Source organism: Oncorhynchus keta, chromosome 23 (assembly GCF_023373465.1).
Source record: "Oncorhynchus keta strain PuntledgeMale-10-30-2019 chromosome 23, Oket_V2, whole genome shotgun sequence".
Classification (NCBI taxonomy): Eukaryota; Metazoa; Chordata; class Actinopteri; order Salmoniformes; family Salmonidae; genus Oncorhynchus; species Oncorhynchus keta.
In genome coordinates, this window is record NC_068443.1 from 37,599,166 (window position 1) to 37,616,868 (window position 17,703).

At 41.8% G+C, this 17,703-nt stretch overlaps 2 protein-coding genes, 1 long non-coding RNA gene and 1 other non-coding gene across 4 annotated transcripts; all 4 read left to right on the forward strand.

Moving 5' to 3' along the window:
• Positions 1 to 5,731: 5,731 nt before the first annotated feature.
• LOC118370552 (calponin-2-like) lies at positions 5,732 to 11,562 on the forward strand. Its single transcript, XM_035755602.2, has 7 exons — positions 5,732 to 5,908; positions 7,663 to 7,784; positions 8,119 to 8,185; positions 8,853 to 8,990; positions 9,355 to 9,471; positions 9,736 to 9,882; positions 10,056 to 11,562. The coding sequence occupies exons 1-7, from the start codon at positions 5,846 to 5,848 to the stop codon at positions 10,341 to 10,343; spliced, it is 942 nt and encodes a 313-aa protein (XP_035611495.1). The 5' UTR covers positions 5,732 to 5,845; the 3' UTR covers positions 10,344 to 11,562.
• Positions 11,563 to 12,498: 936 nt separating this feature from the next.
• Positions 12,499 to 14,944, forward strand: LOC118370556 (uncharacterized). The gene is made up of 3 exons (XR_004822820.2): positions 12,499 to 12,561; positions 12,879 to 13,044; positions 14,697 to 14,944. It is a non-coding gene; the product is annotated as an uncharacterized LOC118370556 (long non-coding RNA).
• Positions 14,945 to 15,165: 221 nt separating this feature from the next.
• On the forward strand, positions 15,166 to 17,205 carry LOC118370555 (40S ribosomal protein S15-like). The gene is made up of 4 exons (XM_035755603.2): positions 15,166 to 15,263; positions 15,646 to 15,731; positions 16,205 to 16,439; positions 17,050 to 17,205. The coding sequence occupies exons 1-4, from the start codon at positions 15,261 to 15,263 to the stop codon at positions 17,161 to 17,163; spliced, it is 438 nt and encodes a 145-aa protein (XP_035611496.1). The 5' UTR covers positions 15,166 to 15,260; the 3' UTR covers positions 17,164 to 17,205.
• On the forward strand, positions 15,787 to 15,922 carry LOC118370565 (small nucleolar RNA SNORA35). Its single transcript, XR_004822824.1, has one exon. It is a non-coding gene; the product is annotated as a small nucleolar RNA SNORA35 (small nucleolar RNA).
• Positions 17,206 to 17,703: the final 498 nt, after the last annotated feature.

The following is a 17,703-nucleotide window of genomic DNA, read 5'->3' on the forward strand; positions in this document are numbered from 1 at the left end:
GAACCCAGATTTTTAGTCAATCAAATGTATTTATAAAGCCCTTTTTACATCAGCAGATATCACAAAGTGTTGTACAGAAACTCAGCCTACAACCTCAAATAGCAAGCAATGCACATGTAGAAGCACGGTGGCTAGGACAAACTCCCTAGAAAGGCAGGAACCCAATAAGAAACCAGGCTCTGAGGAACCAGGCTCTGAGGGGTTGCCAGTCCTCTTCTGTCCTCTTCTGGCTGTGCCGAGTGGAGATTATAAGAGTACATGGCCATTTAAGGCCAGATTGTTCAAGATATTCAAACGTTCATAGATGACCAGCAGGGTCAAATAATAATCAGTAGTTGTAAAGGCTGCAACAGGTCAGCACCTCAGGAGTAAACGTCAGTTGGCTTTCCATAGACGAGCATTCAGAGGTCGAGACAGCAGGTGCGGTAGAGATCAGGGTCAAGGTTCCCTAGCAGCAGACAAAACAGTTGAAACTGGAGCAGCAGAATGACCAGTTGGACTGGGGACAAGCAGGGGTCATCAGGCCAGGTCATCCTGAGGCATGATCCTAGGGCTCAGGTCTTCTGGGAGGGGAATGAGAGGTGTCTGGGAGCAAACTCTCCTTCCAGACTCATCAAACATCTCCAATCAAAAATTCCAGAGTCGGGAGCATACTGTAATTTACATCCTCAGGATGTCACCAGACTCTATCAGCAAAAAGACTGCCATCCGTTTTGTCCTAAAGCACCTTATACCACCCACCCCCTTGTATGCTCACAAAGATAATTGCAGCATAGATACTGGAGACGGGGTGAGCTCAGGTGTATCTCACTGGACCTCTGTGGCCCCGTCCGACTGAAGTTGGAGATACTCCTCAAACATCAGGGACAATCAGGAAGGATATATCCCCACCCACTGTTTTTATTTATTTATGCCAAAGCACAGCCCCCACACCACTAGAGGGATATCAAAAGACAAACAACTTATTACCCTGAGACAAGGCTGAGTATAGCCCATGAAGATCTCCTCCACCGCACAAGCCTGAGAGGGAGCAGAACCGGACAGGAAGATCACGTCTGTGACTCAATCCAATCAAGTGACGTACCCCTCATAGGGATGGCATGGAAGAGCACTAGTAAGCCAGTGACTCAGCCCCCGTAATAGGGTCAGAGGCAGAGAATCCCAGTGGAGAGAGGGGAGCCGGCCAGGCAGAAACAGCAAGGGCGGTTCGTCGCTCCCGTGCCTTGCTGTTCATAGGTAGGAACAAGCCAATGTCATGCTTTGTTGGTTAGCAGTAAAACCTTGAAATGTTTATAATTTATTTAATTTTATTTCACCCTTATTTAACCAGGTAGGCCCATTGAGAACAATTTCTCCTTTACAACTGCAACCTGGCCAAGATAAAGCAAAGCAGTGCGACACAAACAACAACAGAGTTACACATGGAATAAACAAACATACAGTCAATAACAATAGAATAATCTATATACAGTGTATGCAAATGAGGTAAGATAAGGGAGGTAAGGCAATAAATAGGCCATAGTGGTGAAATAATTACAATTACAACAAACTTAGGGGGGGTTAATGTTAACATGCATGAAACCAAGGCTTTTACGGTTACAGAAGTCAACAAATGAGAGCGCCTGGGGAATGGTAGTGGAGCTAGGCACTGCAGGGCCTGGATTAACCTCTACATCACCAGAGGAACAGAGGAGCAGTAGGATAAGGGTACGACTAAAGGCTATAAGACCTGGTCGTCTAGTGTGTTCGGAACAGAGTAAAAGGAGCAGGTTTCTGGGCACAGAAGAATAGATTCAAGGCATAACGTACAGATAAGGGTATGGCAGGATGTGAATACAGTGGAAGTAAACCTAGGCATCGAGTGATGATAAGAGGTACTGTCTCTAGCGACACCATTTAAACCAGGTGATGTCACCGCATGTGTGGGAGATGGAACAAAAGGGTTAGCTAAGGAAAATTGAGCAGGGCTGGAGGCTCTACAGTGAAATAAGACAATCACTAACCAAAACAGCAATGGACAAGACATATTGAGACAGCTTAGCATAGCAGGCTAGCAGAAGGGCCGTAGGGGGATGTCGCGACGGAAGAGTCAGTTGTAGCCCCCTCGGTCGGTTACATCGGCAGACCAGTCGTGATGGATCAGCAGGGCTCCGTTTAGTAAAAGGGTCCAGGCCAATTGGCAAAAGAGGTATTGTAGCCAAAGATAATTGGCTGATGGACCTCTTCAGCTAACAGTTCGATATGCTCTAGACAGCTAGTGGGCAGATGGGAATTCAGGGGATGTCACGATGGAGGAGCCTGCTCCGTATCAGCAGTAAAAGGGGTCCAGGCCAATTGGCAAAACAGGTATTGTAGCTCAAGGAGTGGCTGATGGACCTCTTCAGCTAGCCGGAAGATGGGCCTAGCATAGGCTAGCTCCAGGCTAATTAGTGCTTGCTTCGGGACGGAGATGTTAGCCAGGAGTAGCCACTCGGATAGCAGCTAGCTAGCTGTGATGATCCAGGTGAAAAGGTTCAGAGCTAGCAGTAGGAATCCGGAGATGTGGGGAAAATTCGTCCGGTAAGCTCTGGGTTGAATCGCGCTGTGCTAAAGGTTAGCTGATGACCGCTCGCAGTGGCTAGCTGACTAGCTTCTGTTGGGGGTTCCAGTTCTAAAGTAAAGAAAATAGCAGATCCATACCACATTGGATGAGTCGGGTTGCAGGAGAGTATGTTGGAGTTGAGGTTTTAAAAAAAAACGAAATACATGCAAAGAAAATATAAATTTACACACACACAAGACACGACGAAGACAAAGACGCCTGACTGCTACGCCATCTTGGAAATCAGCCCTAGCCGTAAAAAGAAGCCAATGTAGAGAGGCTAGCACTGGAGTAATATGATTACATTTTGGGGTTTTAGTCAGGATTCTAGCAGCCGTGTTTATCACTAACTGAAATATATTTAGTGCTTTATCCGGGTAGCCGGAGAGCAGAGCATTGCAGTAGTCTAATCTAGAAGTGACAAAAGCATGGATTCGTTTTTCTGATTATTTTTTTATTAATTTTTAGATATTTGCAATGTTACAAAGATAGGAAAAAGCTGTCCTTGAAATATTCCGCATAGCAGCGAAAGTTAACATTGTGTTTCCGAATGACATCACCAAGAGGTAGAATATATAGTGAAAACAATAGTGGTACTAAAACGGAACCTTGAGGAACGCCTAAACGTACAATTGATTTGTCAGAGAACATACCATCCACAGAGACGTACTGATATCATTCCGACAGATAAGATCTAAACCAGGCAAGAACTTGTCCGTGTAGACCAATTAGGGTTTCTAATCTCTCCAAAAGAATGGTGATCGATGGTGTCAAAAGCAGCACTAAAGTCTACGAGCACGAGGACAGATGCAGAGCCTTGGTCTGACGCCATTAAAAGGTAATTTACCACCTTCACGGTGGCAGTCTCAGTGCTATGATGGGGTCTAAAACCAGACTGAAACATTATGTATACAACAGCTTTTTACATTTTTCTTTTTGAGGAATGGGAGATTCGATATAGGCCGATTCGTTTTTTACATTTTCTCGGGTGAAAGTTTGGCTTTTTCAAGATAGGCTTTATTACTGCCACTTTTAGTGAGTTTGGTACACATCCAGTGGATGGGGATCGATTTATTATGTTCAACATTGGAGGCCCAAGCACAGGAAGTAGCTCTTTCAGTAGTTTAGTTGGAATAGTGTCCAGTATGCAGCTTAACGGTTTAGAGGCCATGACTATTTTCATGAATGTGTCAAGAGATACTGGATTAAAAACCTTGAGTATCTTTATTGATTTTAGGTCCTGGCAGTTCTGTGCAGACTCAGGACAACAGCTTTGGAGAAATACGCAGACTAAACGAGGAGTCCGTCATTTGTTTTCTAATGACCATGAAGTTCATGAATGTATCACTGCTGTCATGAAAGCTAACCTCTCGTTGAATGCTGCTTTTTAGTTAATCCAAAATGTATTTTAGCTGTTCTTATTCTCCTCAATTAAGTTGTAAAAATTGGATTATCAAGCAGCAGTGAGGACTCCTCGATATTGCACGGTATTGTCTTTCCAAACAAGTCAGAAGACTTCCAGTTTGGTGCAGCGCCATTTCTGTTCCAATTTTCTGGAAGCTTGCTTCAGGGCTCGAGTATTTTCTATGTACCAGGGAGCAATTTTTTGTGACAAATGTGTTTTGTTTTTAGGGTTGCGACTGCATCTAGGGTATTATGCAAGGTTAAATTTAGATCCTTAGGTGGTTAACTGATTTTTGTACTCTGACGTCCTTAGGTAGGTGGAGGGAGTCTGGAAGGGCATCTAGGAATCTTTGGTTGTCCTAGAATTTATAGCACTGCTTTTGATGATCTTTGGTTGGGATATGAGCAGTTTATTTGTCGCAATTGCAAACATAATAAGATGGTGGTCCTATCATGACACGTGACCCAGATGCAGACACAGGAGGAGTTTACGATGTTAATAATTCAAAAAGGAGTAGGCAGAAAATGGTCGTGGACAGGCAAAAGGTAAAAACCAGTTCAGAGTCCAGGAAGTACAGAGTGGCAGACGGGCTCAAGGTCAAGGCAGACAGAATGGTCAGGCAGGCAGGTACAGAGTCCAGAATAGGCAAGGGTCAAAACCAGGAGGACTAGAAAAAGGAGAATAGCAAAGGCATGAGAACAAGGGAAAAACCACTGGTTGACTTGGAACATACAAGATGAACTGGCACAGAAAGACAGGAAACACATGGATAAATACACTGGCGAAAACAAGTGACACCTGGAAGGGGTGGAGACAATAACGAGGACAGGTGAAACAGATGTGTGACAGATCCGATAATCCAGGATTATGAGAAAAAAACATTTAGATCCACAATATTTATTCCATTGGACAAAACTAGATCCAGGGTATGACTGTGGCAATAAGCAGTGCCTTAGACCGCTGTGAAACTTGGGAGGCCCTACTGAAATACTTTTTGTACATATTTGCATGAATTGAGTGTGAGATTGTGTTGCAACCAGAGGTGCCAAGTACTCTCAGGTGGAAAACAAAATGCTACACAGTATGTACACGTGTGAAAAAAAGTTGTTGGTAAGTAGTTAAATGTGTTCAGTATGCCATTTTCAGTTGAGACTTAGTGTAATGTCATGGAACATCATGACAATATTACAAAGACTATTGAACCTAAATTGAATTGACAACCACACAAAAAGTCATTGAAGTGCTACAAATGGACACTTGATAATGAATTGATGTTAATATTATTTTCATCTGTATTTCATATTGTAGACTGGTTTATAACAGTTAACTCGAGTCATGATCATTTGTCTTATGTGGGCTGAACTAAAATATTATGTTAATTGTTTGATGCTCGAGTGGATATTTTTAACCATGTTCTCATAGCGCAATTAATATTCTCAGTATTCAAAAAAGGGTAAAAACCCTTGCATGAGCAAACGAGGTCCTTTGCACTCTGAAATTTGGCTCAAGAATAGTAGCATTGCGTCATTCAGTAGCTCGTTGTACTTTGCTAGTTCCTCAAACTTTTCCCGTCAAAAGACTTAAAAGATTACTGCGCCGCTGGAATTCTGGGCCCATAGGATACTCCCACCATCTAGGAATTTGGGACTTTCCTTCCATATAAGGACTTTTTGATGTCAATCACAATCTAGAGAAAGGAAAAGGTGGAGCCTAAAAAATCGTATAAACGTTTTTTATTGGTTGCAAGATAATTTTTTAAAAGGAAGTGTTTAGTTTACTCTGGAGTTAACTGGAAGAGAAAGGAAAGGAAACTGATACAAAAGTATCCATACGAAAAACTAAGTACTCCTTTTATAATCATGTCTGGCTCATCATTTAACAGAGGTCCTGCCTATGGGTTTTCTGCGGAAGTCAAAAGCAAGGTAAGTGTTCACGGAGTCGAATTAAGTGAGAATGAATCATGTATTGTGTTATACTGATATAGCGAGGTATATTATAGAATACTTGTTTTATTTATAGAAAAAAAATATGTATGCCTAGGTATTTTAGGCTATGATTTGAAAAGGTATTGGCATGGAACGGGCAATGACTTTTTGGAATTACCTAAAAAAGCGCAGGTCTTATCAACAATTACACAAGTTTTACCAACTCCGCGCTATGCATATACTTCTGGAAAATATTGTTAATTGATATGATAGAATGATAATACACACATCTATCTATAAGTTGGTTTAGTTTTGGGAAGCGCTTAAAAAAGCATGGGCGTTTCCCATGATATTGGCAATGTGGCAAGTTGAAATATGCGATCCCATTAGCTTATATAGTGAAACTGGTCAGTACTCTACAGAGTTGTATGTCTTTCATTCATCCATGTCCCTGAGTTTGATATGACCCATCCAGAGGTTACACTGTCCTATCGTGATAGTAACTCCTGCTGGATTGGGGCCTTGGTGAACGGCAATTGTTTTGCGCTCTGCGCGGACGTGATGCGTGCTTAGACAAATTACTCTACAAAACAGTCCAAATAGAAATATATTCTCATTCATAACATATACATATTCAAAAGTTAACCTTAACAGACAGTGCCTGTGTCCTCCATCCAGAACATCAATATCAGCTAACCTACGCGCCCCCCCCCCCAAGCCAAATATAACTGTTCTATCCCACATGTACTGTAAAAACCAAAAACAATTGTTCCTGTCCATTTTTATTTTATTGTGTAGGCCTACTCTTGTTACACTTTTGCAGTGTAATAGGATAAATATATATTTTTTTAACTCTGCAAAAGCCACAAGATCTGGCTCTTATTTAAAATATATTGTGTCAATGGAGAAGACTAATATAATACAAATTTCTCCTTTGTCTTTCATAAACAACTAACTTCACCCATCATGTTCCAAGTTATGTTGTACAGAAAGAATACTCAGGTCCCCACACTGCTACCATAATCCACCCTGGACTCTACAAGGTGTCGAATGCGTTCCACAGGGATGCTGGCCCATGTTGACTCCAATGCTTCCCACATTTGTGTCACGTTGTTTGGATGTGCTTTGGGTGGTGGACCATTCTTGATACACACGGGAGACTGTTGAGTGTGATTAAACCCAGCACTGTTGCAGTTCTTGATACAATTTGTTGCACCTCATACCTGTTCAAAGGCACTTAAATATACACAATCCCTCTCTATCCTGTCTCCTCCCCCTTCATCTACACTGATTTGAACTGAATTGAACAAGTGGCGACATCAATAGAGATCATAGCTTTCACCTGGTCAATCTATGTCACAGAAAGAGCAATTTTTCTTAATATTTTGTACACTGTACATGCATTATAGTCTCTGTCCTGGGTGAGGGGTCCCATTCCTCCAGTTTACCATTGGCCCTCAGAACACACTAGCCAAGTGTATGTAAATCTTTCCCGCCATTGATTCAATGTGTTATTCAATTTGTTTTGGTTAACCCAGACCAAACAAACTCCGCTGGCCACCAATTGTGTATAATTATTTGGAGTATGCATTGCACACAATTTTCCCATAAATACCAGTGGAAACAGTCATGTAAAATAAAGTGTAACCAACATGTTACCTACACATGTTTTGGTTGTGCCATCCTTTTCCAAGACTTTAGGTGAAACTTAAAGGCTTCCTCTAATGACCGTTTTACACCCCCCTTTCCAGATTGCCGGAAAGTATGACCCTCAGAGAGAGGATGAGCTAAGGGTCTGGATCGAGGATGTGACGGCATGTGTTATTGGGGAGGACTTCCAGAAAGGCCTGAAAAATGGTGTCATCCTGTGCGAGTAAGCTTATAAATGGGGCCAGCATCCATCATCATCCTATTTGTAATGTCACCCTAACCATAATATATAGATAAGATAAGGCTTTATTGATTCACGTTGTATTGTTCTGCCAGTGCATTTAACCGAAGACAACACAAATCATAAACATTCAGCTAGCTACAGCATAATAAACCAAATGATTAATGGATTGTAATGTCCTGACTGTCCTCATAGTTGTCGGCTTTATTGTACTGTACACAGTAATGCTCTACAGACAATTTTTATCCTCTGATTCCTTCGGTTGACTATTGAGGTACTGAAGTCTAAGTCGGCAAGCTCTCTCTTCCTCCTCTAGACTGATCAACAAACTTCAACCTGGCTCTGTGAAAAAGATCAACTCGTCCACCATGAATTGGCATCAGGTGAGCAGCTTGGATTGTTCTCTCTACATTAGACTTGCCAGTAAATCAACAGACTTGTACTGTACTTTGCCAGGTGGTTTTACCGTTAGAGAATAAATCTGAGCTGTTGCGCTGACCAAGCCTGTTTTTTTTTATAACAAAAAAGCAGAGGTAGATTATTTATTATTATTATTATTATTATTAGAGGTGCAACTTTCTCTGGACTAGAGACTACTGAAGTAGGACATGGGTTAGAGTGAAGGAATAAGGTCCGAGGGAGAGCTGGTGTTTGGCCAATATACCACGGCTAAGGGCTGTTCTTATGTAGGACGCAGAGTACCTGGATACAGCCATTAGCCATAGTATATTGGCCATATACCACAAACCCCTGAGAGGTGCCTTATTACTATTATAAACTGATTACCAATGTAATTAGAGTAGTAAAAATAAAGTTGTCATACCCTTGGAATACGGTCTGATATACCTCGTCTGTCAGCCAATCAGCATTCAGTGTTTGAACCACAGTTTATAATGTGGAATTACAGTGGGAACTCGGTGTGCAAGAGATATCCGTCTAGCAAAGAATTAAGAAATGTAGTTATGATAACCACTTTATGGCTATGACATTCCAAAGTTATTGAGAAGCTCTTTACTCATCTTGTCCTCTTACGCACTTTTCTGTTGCTAGCTGGAGAACATCACCAACTTCATCAAATCCATCCAAACGTACGGCCTGAAGCCCCATGATATCTTTGAGGCCAATGACCTCTTTGAGAGTGGGAACATGACCCAAGTCCAGAGCACCCTGTTGTCTCTCGCTGGCACAGTAAGACTTTCACTATTAAAAACTTTTGAAACTCTTGTTATTATTATTTTGAAATTATTTTTAGCTTGCACCCCTCATGAGAATAGCAACTTCTGTATTTTATTTTAGCCGACGCTTCGGTAATTTCCACTTGCATGAATCGTTTAATATTGTACAGATGAAATGGCTGACCTTGCAGTAATGCTCTGTACCACATGGTTTTATCTTCATAAAGAAGTTCCTGAAGCGAACATAATGGTGTCCCGTCTTTATCAACATATGGTGTAGGAAGTGGGATCCGAATACAACAAGCCCCTAATATTGTGTCCAGTAGTATCTTGACGCATCCAACAGTGTAGTGATTTCTGTACACTTTCCCCTGCAGGCCAAGACCAAGGGCTGCCAGTCCCGAGTGGACATTGGGGTGAAGTACGCAGACAAACAGGAGAGACTATTCGACGAGGAGAAGATGAAGGCCGGACATTGTGTCATTGGACTGCAGGTCTGAGGGCATGGTCGTGGGAAGATATTTAGGGCTGGGTGTACAGAACTTATTTGTGGGGGGGTGCTGCTGCTGCTGATTAAAAAAAATATAAAAAATATTTTTTTAAATGTCAATGGCGAGGGGGTGCTGAGAGCGCCAAGAATAATAATATTGTATATTTTAATGCTATCTACTCAAGTCTCTCCATCTAAGGGGGGGGGTTGTAGTTTTCTACTCATTCTTTGCCGTTTTCCCTTTAATAACTGATATCTCATTCTGCAGATGGGGACGAATAAGTGTGCCAGCCAGGCGGGCATGAATGCATATGGCACCAGGAGGCACCTTTACGACCCCAAGGCTCACATCCTGCCCCCCATGGACAACTCTACCATCAGTCTGCAAATGGGCACCAATAAGGGGGCCAGCCAGGTAAAATAAAATTCTCACTCCATCTCACCATGTCTTAAAACTGAATCAAGGTATCAATATTGTCAATGGGGGAACTAACTGCTTCAGTAGACTTTGGCTATTTCTAATGGATTCTTGTTTATTCAGATGAGTACAAATATTTTAATTCAACTTTCCCTTCCTCTACTCTTCAGGCTGGCATGACAGCTCCAGGAACCCGCCGCGCCATCTACGACCAGAAGCTGGGCACAGACAAGTGTGACAACAGCACCATGTCGCTGCAGATGGGCTCCAACGCAGGCGCCAACCAGAGCGGGCAGAACTTTGGCCTGGGTCGTCAGATCTACGACGCCAAGTACTGCCCCAAGAATGAGAATGAGGAGGAGCAGAACGGGGCCGGGGCCGACTACCAAGATGAGGGTTACCAAGAATACAAAGATGACACGGTGCCGGTGTACCAAGAAGAGGGGACGGATTATTAAAAGTGGGTTGTGCTTGTTGAAAATAGTAGAAACCTCAATGAAGGCGTAATCAAAGTTATTTGTTACATAGGATTTTCTACCTTTTGGGTGGTCTCCTGGTATTGGACAATAGTTCCCTGTTACCCTCATGAATTACTGGTTAGGACCAATATACACATATCTCACATGTACTATATATTAGTATGTTTTTATATATCTGTTGAAATGGCTATAACTATGTGTTTTTAAAGTGAAACTGCTAAAGCCAGTGTTTGTCTGAGCTGTGATTAGCTTTTTTCCTCACAGGGAATTTTGTAAAGTGCCAAAGCCCCCTTGCCAGTTTCCCCCCTGTCTTAATGTAAGTAGGTAGATTTCAAAGGGATGGCATTTATGCCAAGGATTTTCATATACAAATATTGCCTAGAATCCATCTAAAATGGGATTAAAAATCATCTGTGTTGAGACGGAAAAAGAAAGCTCTTAAACTTTCATCGAAATGTAGATTAAAAAAAATATATATATATTTCAGTTCAAAAATTGGATTGTTCCATAGTTGGAATTTACCCATCCTTGTATTTCTATGCCTAAAAGTCATATTGTTAATGTAAACTATTTACATTTCCTTAACTGATGCGAATAATAATGTGAATTTGTTTTAACTGTTTGTATCCATTCAGTACTTTTACTTGGTAATATAAAATACAAGATGTTTTGTAGTATCTGTTGAGAATGAGAAAATAATGTCTTTAATGAGACAGTGGTTTGTTCACACATCTCCCATTCTGTTAACTTTTTATGTAGGCTGAGTACTGATCATATTTTTTTTAGGAGGAAATATTTATTTTGTTTGCATAATCAGAACTGGAGCCAAGGTTGTTTTCTTTGGGTTAGAGTATCTTGGGAAAAAAAAACATTCAAGCTTTCAACATTCCAAGCTGCATACTGGATTCATTTTGTCAGTTGTCTTCATTGTTTAATGTTTTACTGGATTCACTGATGACTGAAAAGAAGACCAGACTTATTTTCAACTCTAACATTCAAAGTGATAATTTTTATATTTCTGTTTAAAAATTTTTTTTTATTACCTAGACTGAAGGAAAATGAGCTTTTACTACCTTTGGTATTATATAAATGTATTGTGCTCTGCTTTGGGTTCATCTTTCCAATATAAATGAAAACATCTTACGTTTGGAAGTGTGTGCATGACTAAAGTGAAATAAAGATTGACATTGAATACCAACCAGACTGATGTTACAATTAAAGAGTGTCTCATTAGTTACATGTTTAGCATAACTTGTGCTAGGATCATTAGTTCATATGGCTTTAGTTAGGGCATAATCTAGCATAAGCAATATTGTCTAAACCATGTCTGCGTACCATAGCCGGACATACTAATGTCATGGTATGTGAAAAATGCAGTGCTGTGGGGTTTCAATCATTTGGGTCTCCTAAGGGAATAGAGAAGTATGTGAGCTAAAACACAGCGCCCTCAAACAAGCCTAGTGCTGCTAGATATCTGATTGACATAGGCACTGCGTTGGTAGCCCTTGCTCTGCTTTGGTGCAGATTATTTACAAATCAGTTGAAGCTGCACATGCGTTGACACCGCAGCAACTGGGAGCACTAGAATACTTTCCAGGTGGTGGGCCAATGAAAATATCAAGATATATGACTGAAGTTATTCTCAAGAACTTTAAATGACATTGGCTGGTTCATGTGACCTTGTTGCCAGCTGTACAATCCTTTTGGACTGCCCCTTATATGAATATCTAGCCACAGTATCTGTCTTTTTATTGAATATAAGAAAACTGACAATCACTTTTGTCTTCTGCATGTCTGTAGTTCCTTATCCAGGTTTGGGTCTTTTATCATTATGTAAGATAATGCATGGGTTATAATCTCATACAATAAAACATAAGTAAATAGATTTTTTTTAAACGCAACTAAACATAATCCATATTCTTGTTAATAGGTTGTTAGGATGAGCAGAGACGGATGGCGTGTCTATTTCCTCAGACCCAGTTCATCATGCATTAGGTCACCTGTAGGTTTTACAACAACAAAGCAGGTAGGATTAACTAAACCGGTTTCAAGTGCAGTACGTTTTCGGTAAACACACTCACTGCCTATTGTGCCTAGAGCTGTAATCCGCTTACGTAAGGGCCCCTTGGTTCTGGTCAGGGAGAAGAGCACAGCTTTGGCACCCAGGGCCTTGGTGTCGGCAGTGCCAAGCAGCAGGGTAAGGACTCCTCTACTGAATCGTACCCCAGAGTAGTCGTGTCACTGTGGTAGTGTTATAACTGTGAAATAGAGTACCATATTGAGAGAGGGCCCCCTTGTGGATGTTTAATTTTCTAAAATAGCTGATCCGCTTTTTAAACATTTGACTTGAATGGCACCTGACCACATCTTGTCAATTCCCTCTCTCTTCAACATCTCACTCGGATAATCACCCAAAGTCATACTAAACTTGATTGGAAACCTGATACAAGCACAGTCTGGAATATTTACTGTTATTGTACATGGGCTTTGAGTGTGTGCCTGTTTGTCCCACAGAGCTCGCTGTGGCCTAGGACCTTTGGGCTGACGTGGTGTGTGGTGGAGATGATGCACACAGCACTTTGTTACGACATGGGTGTTGTTCAGAGCCAGCCCAAGACAAGCAGACGTCATTATAGTAGCTGGGACCCTCACTAACAAAATGGCACCTGTGCCCCGAAAGGTATCACCCTGATAATTCTATGTAACAAATAATGTCCTCCTCCAAAGGGTTGAATGGAAACTGTGAGCATATTTGGATTCATTCCTTGTGGATGTCTTGACCACAATATCAGTTCCTTGTGTTTTCCTTGTTCTGAGTGGCCTGCATTCTCTCTCTTTCCTTTTCGAACAGGTATATGGCTAAATGCTAGAACCTAGATATGTGATTTCAATGTTTGATTAAACCCATCTTCATATGTGTTTTTTTCTTCTCACATGTTTCATGTCTGACGGTCACACTTCCGTGTTAAACATTACGTTTAGTATCTCACACAAGCTTGTGGTTTGTTAGCACTAACCTTGTCCTTGCATTCCACTAAATATAACCCATAGTTCAGTATGTTCTGACCACATAGAGATATAAGTGTTCCTCTCTCGGTTTGAGTTGTGACGTTCTCTTTAAGCATGATGCTGCACCACTGCAGAAGGTCATGTGTTGCTCAGTTGTCATGGTTGAGATTTTCTGTAACATTCGATCCTGTGAAAGTTACCACAACTTCGGTGCTGACCCAGTACAAAACCAAGAAAGGGAAAGCTACTGTTGTTCAAATCAGCACTGACTGATTACTCTTATGCAGGATATGACCGCATTGTTCCAGTAGACATATACACTATATATACAAAAGTATGTGGACACCCCTTCATATTAGTGGATTCGGCTATTTCGGCCACACCCGTTAATGACAGGTGTATAATATCAAGCACACAGCAATGCAATCTCCATAGACAAACATTGGAAGTAGAATGGCCTTACTGAAGAGCTCTGTGACTTTCAACGTGGCACCGTCTAACTTGTCAGTTCGAAACATTTCAACCTTGCTAGAGCTACCCCGGTCAACTATAAGTACTGTTATAGTGAAGTGGAAATGTCTAGGAGCAACAATGACTCAACCCCAAAGTGGTAGGCCACACAAGCTCACAGAACGAGACCGCCAAATGGAAAATCACAGCAAGTAAAAATCGTCTGTCCACGGTTGCAACACTCAGTACCGAGTTCCAAATTGCCTCTGGAAGCAACATCTGCACAATAACTGTTCGTCGGGAGCTTCATGAAATGGGTTTTCATGGCCGAGCAGCCGCACACAAGCCTATGATCACCATGTGCAATTCCAAGTGTCGGCTGGAGTGGTGTAAAGCTCACCGCCATTGGACTCTGGAGCAGTGGAAACACGTTCTCTGGAGTGATGAATCACGATTCACCATCTGGCAGTCTGACGGACAAATCTGGGTACAAAGTGAGGTCCATACAGAAATAGTTTGTCGAGATCGGTGTGGAAGAACTTGACTGGCCTCCACAGAGCCCTGACCTCAACACCATCGAACATCTTTGGGATGAATTGGAACGCCGACTGCGAGCCAGGCCTAATCGCCAAACCTCACTAATGCTCTTGTAGCTGAATGGATGCAAGTCCCCACAACAATGTTCGAAGATCTAGCCTTCCCAGAAGAGTGAAGGCTGTTATATCAGCAAAGGGGGGACCAACTCCATATTGATGCCCATGATTTGGAATGAGAAGTTCGACGAGCAGGTGTCCACATACTTTTGCTCATGTATTGTATGTGTCAGGTACAGAGAGTTGATACAGGTATTGACTGTCTTGTTCTTGTTTCTAGGCTATCCTGCCACAGCAGAAGCTCTGATGTAAGGCACATTGCAGGTAACGGAAGAAGATCAAGCAGATGAGGACCTGTTTCTACATGGTGTATTTACAGCTGATGATTGACATTATATGGTGCAGTGAAATATGCTGGAGCAAATTAGGGTTAAGTGCCTTGCTCAAAAGGGCAAGTCAACAAATGAGACTTGTCGGCTCGGGTATTTGAACCAGTGACCTTTCAGATACTATCCCAACGCTCTAACCGCTAGGCTACCTGCCTTTGTTGGTAAATAATAAAATGCTAATTTATTTTATCTCCTGCCTATGTGCTATTGCATGTCAATGTATTTTTCTGTGAGGAATTTTATGGAAATGGATGGCATTTTACATTTGTCATTTAGCAGACGCTTTAATCCAGAGCAAGTTACAGTATTGAGTGCAGTACCACCACCTATCGGTTCAGTGAAAAATACAACTATTTTGTATGGCCGGAAATAGATAACCGGATGTCTCTGTGAGTCGCGCGATATTGGGACCAGCGAGAATTCGGAATGTTCTTTTCCCCGGAACATCAGGCAAGATGGTAGGTGACCAAATTTATAAGTACCCGAATATGACAATCTATGTCCATCTCAGCAAAATTATAAAACCTTCTATTTAATAAATCATGTATTTCGGTTCATCACCATTTATCAATCGGTACATTGTTAAATTTTAGGATGGAACAAGATTGCCGCACCATAAAGCTTGGGATGTATTCTAATGACACAGGGTAGCCTGCAGCGCCAATGCTTTTCACCGAGTCACGTTCTCTTTTGGAGACATGAGTTCGGCACGAAATCCCGACTAACACAGTTGCTAGGAATGTTCTGAAGTATTTCACAGCAAATGCCTTGTTCAACATATAGCTGTTGTCGTTGGCCCACGATATCCACTGCGTTGTAGTAATTTGCGTTGCTTCCTAGGCGGAAGTTGAGATCAAGAAGAAACGTACCTTCAGGAAGTTCACCTACAGAGGTGTGGACCTGGACCAGCTTCTTGACATGTCCTAGTGAGTAAACCAACCATTTCACTACTCCACCCACTATATTTGTCCAAATTGGTGGTTGCATTGTGGTATGTCGGTGAAAGCTCAGCTTTTACCGTGAGTGTATCCAACATACCAATGCTAAATGAACCCCATCTTGCAGAAGGGTGAAAGTCTGGCTGTGGCACTCACTCTTTCGAAAGTTGGGTACATTTATGAATGTGCTGTGTTACGTCATTTGTTTTCTACATTTTGCATTTCATACAAATCATGAATGAATTGGGCTTTGACTAAATATGTTCACTTAAGGCCAACCAGTTTGTGGTTAACATGTAGTACAATTAGTGAAGGAACACTGACTCTGGCAGTCAGGATTCATTGTAATTTTTCATTAAACTCCCCTGTAAGTCTTCAGTCTGCTATTTGAAGCTGATGTTTTAATGTGCATCTGAAAATATCCCGGATGGAATTATGACCATACCCTCCCCCCTTTCCAGTGAGCAGTTAATGCAGTTGTACTGTGCCCGCCAGAGGAGGAGGCTCAACCGTGGCCTTCGCCGCAAGCAGCAGTCCCTCCTGAAGCGTCTGCGTAAGGCCAAGAAGGAGGCTCCCCCCATGGAGAAGCCTGAGGTGGTGAAGACTCACCTCAGGGACATGGTCATCCTGCCTGAGATGGTCGGCTCCATGGTCGGAGTGTACAACGGCAAGACCTTCAACCAGGTTGAAATCAAGGTGAGATTTGGGGGAGATCGCTGGACTCGCATACTCAATCATGGACACTTACTGACAGTTGTGGCTGCTTTGTGTGATGTCTTGTCTCTACCTTCTTGCCCTTTGTGCTGTTGTCTGTGCACAATGTTTTTTGTCATGTTTTGTCCTGCCATGTTGTCTCAGTCCTCTATGTTGTTGTCTCTTGTCGTGATGTGTGTTTTGTCCTTTATCTTTAATCCCATCCCCACAGGAGGCCTTTTGGTAGGCTGACATTGTACATAAGAATTTGTTCTTAACTGACTTGACTAGTTTAAAGGTTTTAATATATAAATATATATTATATATGTTTAAATACATCTAGCATGGCTGGCCTCCCCTGACATTGTAATTGTAAAAAATGGTTTGCTGGTTTCCTCACTCTTGCCCCTCAAGTGCACGTGATGCATCTAAATTTCTCACCTTTTTTTGCGACAACCCCTGATTTGTCATGTAACACTTATTCTTCAGGTATTGTATAGTGTCAACACACTAGAGAATGTTGTTACTATTTAGTCACGGTTGTATTCTAGCTGAAATGTCAAGTATTCTGATTGTCCTGCTCAACACCAACTTTGTACATTTCTCTCTCCAGCCTGAGATGTGTGGCCACTACCTGGGGGAGTTCTCCATCACCTACAAGCCAGTCAAGCACGGTCGTCCCGGTATCGGAGCGACACATTCTTCCCGTTTCATCCCACTGAAGTAGAATGGCTGTGGTCTTTGTATAAATAAAATTTGAGTCCCCACACACTTGTCTGTTGGCTTTCAATTACAAAATGTTTGCTTGAATTGTGACATGAGAATTTCTCTCCATTGGACATGGTTTGAATTACCCTAAAGGAATTTGGTTGTAAATTGCCTTGAGTTAAGCAAATGCATGAAATATGTGGACTTAACTGCCCAAAGATGATTTTTTTTATTTTTTACTCTTGGTGCTTGTGCCAATGCATCAAATTAATTGGATCTAGTTTAATGGGCAGAGCTGAACTGTTGGTGCCTGTGCATCAACACCTGTTGGCTGAATTTGAATAAAAACGACTACCACTGTAAATAGGTAAAATTAGATGGTCTATGAGGTTATCTATTGTTAGATGTATTTTGTTCAAAGACCATGACTGCCTAACATTCACATGCGTAATCAACAAACCCCTAGCTTGCATTGGCTGGTGCATACCTAGTAAACTGAATTGTTTTAAGGCAAAATGGGCCTTCACACATCTGCATCTGCTTTTTCCAATGCAATCTT